At 55.4% G+C, this 7,271-nt stretch overlaps 1 protein-coding gene across 1 annotated transcript in view; it reads right to left on the minus strand.

The window, feature by feature from the left end:
- CDH3 (cadherin 3) overlaps positions 1–3,601 on the minus strand; it is a 40,063-nt gene extending 36,462 nt beyond the window's left edge. Inside the window, exons 1-2 of the mRNA XM_045582751.1 lie at positions 3,305–3,601; positions 3,006–3,120 (exon numbers count right to left, since the gene is read on the minus strand). Of these exons, the coding sequence (XP_045438707.1) occupies positions 3,006–3,120; positions 3,305–3,364 (175 nt within the window). The 5' untranslated portion in view covers positions 3,365–3,601. The remainder of the gene's footprint in view (positions 1–3,005; positions 3,121–3,304) is intronic.
- Between the last annotated feature and the right edge of the window lie 3,670 nt (positions 3,602–7,271).

Genomic DNA, 7,271 nt, shown 5'->3' on the forward strand with positions numbered 1-7,271 from the left:
AAATTACCCAAACACCGACTGAGGGGGAGCTGAACCTGCAGAGGGACCACATGATGTACTGAATTTCTTGGACTATAAGCTGCCTCTCAGTTGTTCACCATTAAGAACGTATAGACGGCTCTAGGTCACTCACTCTTAATCACTGCACCAATATGCAAGCCCCTCCTCCCACCTCTCCTTTGTCTTTGCTTGCAGGCCACACTTGAAGGAAAGCAGACCCCACACTGTAGAGCTGGGGTAGGAGAACATTCCTGCTCTATCTCCATTTCATCCACCTCCCACTTTCTGGCAGTTCAAAAAAAAAAAAAATGCCAGGGGACTTGGGAGTCAGAAACTGCCATTCAAGTCCCAGCTAGTTACTGCGGTGATGTTAGTGAAGCAGCCGTAACTACGTACTCAGGTTTCACCTGTAAAATGGGCAGACCCTTCAGAAGAGTGTCATGATTCATGCAAATACCCACGGGGCATCCCGCTTAATAGGTCCTGGGCATACACCTACAGGTAAAAGTCATGTCTGTGATGCTCAAGGAAGCCTGCGAGCTATTTAACGAAGCAAATTAAATTCATTAAGCTGCTCCTCCATTTCTCCACCTTTTAAAACCTCCAAGAAGGGCTGGGCTTACGGCTTCCCGAAGCCCCAACTCAGCTTGGGAGCTGAAGTAGTCTAATATTTACCATACCAGCTTCAAGAGAACGTCGGGAGGATTAAGCAAGCTCAGGGGCTGTGGAAATGCTTTGAAGAGGAAAGCGCACATACAAACAAGGCATTAATTATATCAGATAATTTCTTTGAGCTCAACTTCATAGACACCTGTGATATTCATAACCCAGGGGAGAACAGGGGCACAGTGGTTCCTTGGCAATATGGAAACTGCTGTCTGCTTGGCCAGACTTGAGTGTGTGTGTCCCCTCAGGATAACCCTTTCAACTGGGTTGAATCCATCCCAGTTGTACTGAGGATGGGGAGCTGGGGTACACGGAGGGGGGTAGACAGATGCCAGCAGCTGACGACTAAGGGGAGATATCAGAATTTTATTTTATTTTTTTGCTGGGGCATCCTAATGTATGGGACCCAGAAACGTACTTTTACTTTAAATAAGGTGGCAGCCTATCTCACGGGAAGACGGCTCTAAGAAGCAGGCATGTTGCAGGGAGCCGCAAAGTTAGCCAAGCATCTGAACCCACCCTTTGTTTAATATCCCAGGTGTGCTCCTGGCATGAAACCACCCTTTTCACAATCCTAACCCACACATCCGAGAAAAGCGGAATTTTCTCAAAGGGTTTAAAAAGCCTGATGTCACCAGGAAACACTCACCAAGCAGACCATGAAATCGAAAACCAGATCACCGCTTCCCCCCAACCACCTCAAGCTTAAGTGAAGTGACAGCGAATCTGATATTTCTTGCTTCAGTAAGAACGATAAGGCGGACGGCACTGAAAGCCACAGCTTGCTCTCCCAGAACTTTAGTCAAAGAACTTGACCATGAGGGGGAGGGGCACAGAGTTGGCAGCACTCAGGTTAGCCATAACGCTTCCTCGGGGGAGCTGGGATTGGATTTGGGGGCCCTGCCCAAGTGAACATTTTTTTTTTACAGGTTGCCTGAGCTGCAGTTTGTTAGCTAGCCAGTAATAAACTCATGCACAAGAATTTAAAGTTTATGAGGCATGGCCTCTCAATGCCTCTCCTCTGCTCCCTACAGCCAAGAGTTTAAGGAGCCTGGCCTAGCCTGAGTGTTAATTGTTTTTGTCAACCTGCAGTTATTTTGGAAAAGAGAGGGGAGGAGGGGGAGGCTTCTACAGGCCTCCAATCCTCTTTTGCAGAACAAAAGAGAACCATTCTGTTCCGGAAGCACGGGCACCTCCACGTTAAAGCTGAGGGGGGGGGGGGGGATGCTGATGGGGGCTGAGAAAAATGCTAGGTGGCAGTGTCTAATTGTTTTGAAAACCAAGTAAACTATAAATCCCCTCCCAAGAAAAATGCATACAGCAATCCTTAAGACAATTTTACAGGGTAACAGTCCTCCGGATCCCCACTCAAGAATCCCGAGTTAGACCTCTGCTTAAGAACTTGGGTTTGGTCCAGCGGAGAAGCCACACTCCCCCTCCTCGGCGTGGAGGGAAGGAGACACCCCCCACCCCTACCCCCCCTTTGAGCCTGCAGCTGCCTGAGTCTCAGAACACACTGGTTCTCCGCCCCCAAAGTGATCCCCACCCCCCACTCTCAAGTTTTTGAACTAAAAGGGGGTAAACAAGCAATTGGGAGGCCAAAAATGTGCTTTGATCTCCCACCCACCGCCCCCTGGGCTCAAGACTTTCAAGCTTAGGACCCCCCTCCCCCCCCGCGCGCGCGCACACACACACTCTCCTCAAGGGCCCGAACATTCCAGGCGAAAGGCACTGGAGGAGCGGGAGTGTGCCCGCGGTGCGACGGCCCGAGCCCAGGTGTGCCAGGCCGTTGGCAGGCAGGCAGGCGGCAGGGGCGCAGACCCTCCGGGAAGGGCAGGGTTAAGAGTGCATTCCAGCTGCCGGGGAAGCAGGGGGGCGGGGGAGGGGAGCGCGAAGAAGAGAAACAGACCCGGTCTGTCTGTCGGAGACACAAAGCGCCGTACACAAAGGGGCCCGCGAGGGGCGCAGGGGGCTGCCCCGGGCACGGCGCATCCCCACACCTGCGCGGGGGCCGGGGAAGAATGCGGCCGGCACATTCCTCCGCGGAGGGAGGCCGGCGGGGGAGCCTCCCTCAGACCCGCTGGGCGCGGAGCTCAGCCGCCCGGGTGGCAGCCGTAGCGGAGCCAGGAGGACCTGGACCTCAGAGGGCGCGACGCTGTCTGGTCTTCCCGTCCATCGCCCACCTACACCCCGGTCCCCAGGATGCTGCCTGCGCGCCTCCCCCGTAGCCGAGGCGGCGGGACAGCCCTCGCGCGGGCCACACCAGAGCGAGCGGACCACGTGCGGTTTCCATCCGCCCCGGAGATGCATGCACGGGGCGGGCTCCTGGAGGATCTTACCTCTCCCCGGAGCCTGGCCCGGCTCCAGCTCCGCTCCTCCCGCCTCCAAGGTCACTCCAGCTCCCCCGGAGTCCGCCCGGCACGGCTCGGAGGACGCGCACGGCAGCCAGCACACCTAAGCCAAGGGAAGAAGAGCGGGGAGAGGGGAAGGTCGGGTCACAGGCGTGCCCGGCCCTGCACACCCATCTCCGGATTGCTAACGGGGCTTCGGGAGACCGGCCACCCCGACGCCACCGCAGGCGGACCCCGCCCGCCCTCCGGGGAGCATCCGGCAGGGCAGGGGTGAGGCAATAGGGTACCTGGAGCAGGAGGAAGAAGTGGAAGAGGAGGATCGCGAGGGACCCACGAGGGAGCCCCATTGCTGGAGAGAGAGAGAGAGGGAGGTGAAGGTACTGCCCGGACAGCGTGCGGCCGCCGCGCTGAGCTCCCCGCGCCGCTCTGAGCGCCAGCTCGCGGGGACCAGCGGAAGGGGCCAGGTGAGCGCCGGCGTGCGCTGATTGGCCCAGCGCCGCCAGGTCCCGCCCCTTCGCAGGTGGGGCGGCGGCTGGCGCGGTCCTAGCACCTTCGAAGCCCCTCGAAGCCCCTCCTCCGACAGGCGTTCTCTCGGCTTTTCAGGAGCTGCTCCCGGCAGGCGGGTTCTGGGTTCGAGGGGGAGGAGGGAAGGGGAAGCAGAACAAAAAATTCCACCCCACTCTTCAACCTCCGCAGCAAGCAAAGAAACATGTTTCTGGGTCTGGCGGCTATAGCCTTCGAACCTGACCCGAGACAGAGGCGCCCCATTCATTCCCCCTCCCCCACAAGGCGCTGTTTCCCAAAGCTTTGATGGAGGCGGGGGGGGTGTCTGCTGCCCCTGCCTCACTCTCCCCCTCCCATGCCAGCCCACTCGGAGGGTGTAAAACGCAGTGTGGGTGGCGAGGAACCGCGTTTCAAAGTCTGCACAAAACCCATTCACTGCCCAGCACAACCAGTGGAGCCCGGGAGAGATGTGCCCGGCGCTCGGAAGTCTCGGTGGCGTCAAAGGGCACAAGGTAAAGGGGTTATTAGCCTCCTAGTCTCCAGCAACACCCTCCCCTCCCATAAAACAGAACACTTTCTCCACTTAAGTAAAGGCAGTTTTAAAAAATGCGGCTCTTTTTATTGGCCTTGAATACTGAATACAACCTGAGCAAAAACTGCTTGCTGCCTAGAGCAGCCTTCCAGCGAGCCTTCCTTGCACACGGCGGCCCTGGACACGGGAACTGTCCCGGGAACCGCTGCGCCCTGCACTGCGCCCTCTCCCTACCTCCTGTTCCCTTAAGTCTCTCTTTCCCTCAACCTCCTCCTCTCCAGCTCAGATTCAGGGGTTTGAGGAGGAGAGTGGGGTCTCTAATTGTAGATTCTTTGTCCTCCCTCCCCCCAGAGGACTAGGTGGTCTCCTAGTCCTCCCCACCTCAGGCCGGCGGCAGGCTAAAAGGACGGACTGCGCTGAGACGCTGGCTGTTCTTTCTCTCCCTGAGCACCGGCTCTGGGCGCGCCGCCCGCCTTCCCGTTAGGGTTGCACCACTCACTAGCTCTGTGGCCTCGAGCAAGTGAATCGCCCTTTCCGAGCAACAGTTCTGCAAGCGTCAGCTGGGGCTACGACGCCCGCCAGCCACAGCACTAGGAGATTAAGGGAATGCAGGCATACCGACGAGGATTAGCACGTTTCCAACGCTAACCTCAGTCCCTGGCACCGAGCAAGTGCCTCGATGTTTCCTGGTATTGCTTCAGGATCCAACTCATTGGTCCTCCTCCTCCTCCGCCTCTCCAGCCCCTTTCTCTCCTCGGAAGCACCCCTTCCATTGCCCCAACTGAGAGAAGAAAAGAAACGCTGTAATCTTTCAATTTCACGGCTCACGGCTCAGCGAGCAATCGGCCTCCGATATCACCGGAGCGCGGTGCTCTCCGGCCAGGGGGCCCTCGGGTGGGGGTGGGGGTGGAGACCAGGGGTAGATAAAGCTCAATATTAAACCGGAGGCTCGCTGAAATCTGCGCCTGCCTCGCCTGCATCTCCCGCCAGGGGCTGCTTTCCGGGCGGGCGGGGGGAGGGGAGGTACCCGCAAGGTTCCCCCCCTTCCCCAGCCAGGAGCCAGATGAAGCCATTAGGCGGACAGTTAAACACAAACGAGCCCGGGGATACAGGTCCTAATTAAGTAAACGCCCGGCTGGAGGGTTGTTGGGCGCACTCATTTCCGCCTCCTTCCCGGGCGCTCAGCAATCCGGGCGGAGGCGCGAGAGGAGGAATTGAGAGTCAGCGCTTCCGCCCGCAGCTTGGACCACACTGCGGTCTTCTCCGTGGCTCCCCTGTCGATCGTCTGTTCATTCATTCATTCATTCATTCATTCATTTAACAATTGCTTGCTTTGTGCCAATCAGTAGAGACACAAGAGTGAACTAAACAGACAAACCACCTTCCATCCAAGAGCGTGGGGCATGGAGGTAAATAATTAAGTAAATATATATTAGGTTAGATAACATGCGCTATGTAGAAGAATAAGAACAGAATGGGAATATCCAATTCATGGGGCAGAAGATAGGACTGGAAACTAAATGAAGTGTTCCCGTAGTGGTGTAGCAGAAGACATTATCCAGCTTGGTTGGCGGTGGGGGAGGAGAGGGGAGGTTTAAGTCTCAGTGAAAGGGCTGGAGGAATGATCAGGGAACTGACAGCAGGAAGGCATTACATCGTTGAGGACTGAAGGACAAAAGGAGGTAATGGTATCATTGGAAGTTGGATTGGGGAAGAGCTGGACAGTGAGGACCACCCTTTAAATGCGTCTGTGGTCCAGGAGAGGTAGGGGAAGACACCCAGAGCAGAGCAGGGGAGGGGAGAGGAAGATACCCATCCATCCGTTTCCTTTTGCCCTTCAGCTCCTGGCAGTGCCTCCAAACCCATCCAGAAACCTAAGGACAAGAAAGCCCGCCCACATGGTGGGGTGTTTAGGTATCATTCTCCCCAGGCGCAGAGCAGGGCAGAAAATAGATGAGGAGCAGATGAGCATTCAGGAGGCCCAGAGGCCTCACTGAGAAATGGACAGTTGGCCCTGGGATAGTTCAGTTGGTGAGTGTCATCCAAAGGCCTACGTTGTGGGTTTGATCCCTGGTCAGGGCACATACAAGCAACAAATGAATGCATAAATAAGTGGAACAACAAATCCATGCTTCTCTCTCTCTCTCTCTCTCTCATCAACTGAACCCCAATCCAACTTCCAATGATACCATTTCTTCCTTAACAAGTCATTCAGACACATGAGTCCTTGTCTCAGGGTCTGCTTTTTGGAATCCTACAGCAGGCAGAGCAAGTTTGGAACTGGGGGAATGTGTAGACTTGAATTTGGGGCATGTTTAACATGCTGGGGCTGCGGGCTCCATCCCCAGTTGAGGGCATGCAGGAGGGAGACGACTGATCCATGATTGTCTCTCATCATTGATGTTTCTATTTCCCTCTCCTCCTCCCTTCCGCTCTCTGAAATCAATAAAAACATATTTTAAAAATAAAATAGAACTTCTCCAGTTCTCTCCAGAGCACCCAACCAGGGAAAGGCTGTGGCTTTGAAAGTAGGGTCAGCAGGGAGGCTGAACCTTCTCCTGATTGGCCTGAGGTGAGTTATTTCATTTCTCAAGCCCTCCGGAGCCAGTCCTTCCTGTCTGATGGGTGATCATGACAATTATCCCAACCTGAACTCCTGACCTTCCCCCACAAGCCTGCTCCTCCTGCCATCTTCCCATCTCAGAGAAAGGCACATGCAGGCTTCCAGTGGTCAGCCTGAGTCCTCTTTCACTCTCTGGCTCATCTTCTACCACTTGCTCACTCTGCTTCTCTTACACTAGCCTACCTGTGGTTCTCCCACACATCAGGCACGGGTCTGCCTCCAGCCCCCTGCACTCGCAGTTCCCTCTGCCTGGATCACCCTTCCCCCAATAGTCCCCCTGCCTCTCCCTCCTTCAGGTCTTGCTGCTCTTCAGAGGGGCCTTTCCCCATCTCCTTTCACCCCTGGTCTCTCTTATTAAGTTTCCCTATTTTATTTTATTTTATTTTATTTTTTACAGAGAGGAGGAGAGAGGGATAGAGAGCTAGAAACGTCAATGAGAGAGAAACATTGACCAGCTGCCTCTTGCACATCTCCACCAGGGATGTGCCCACAACCAATGTACATGTCCTTGACCGGAATCGAACCTGGGACCTTTCAGTCCGCAGACCAACACTCTACCACTGAGCCAAACTGGTTTTGGCAAGTTTCCCTATTT

The sequence above is a fragment of the Pipistrellus kuhlii genome, unplaced genomic scaffold (assembly GCF_014108245.1).
Source record: "Pipistrellus kuhlii isolate mPipKuh1 unplaced genomic scaffold, mPipKuh1.p scaffold_m20_p_17, whole genome shotgun sequence".
In the NCBI taxonomy this organism is placed as follows: domain Eukaryota; kingdom Metazoa; phylum Chordata; class Mammalia; order Chiroptera; family Vespertilionidae; genus Pipistrellus; species Pipistrellus kuhlii.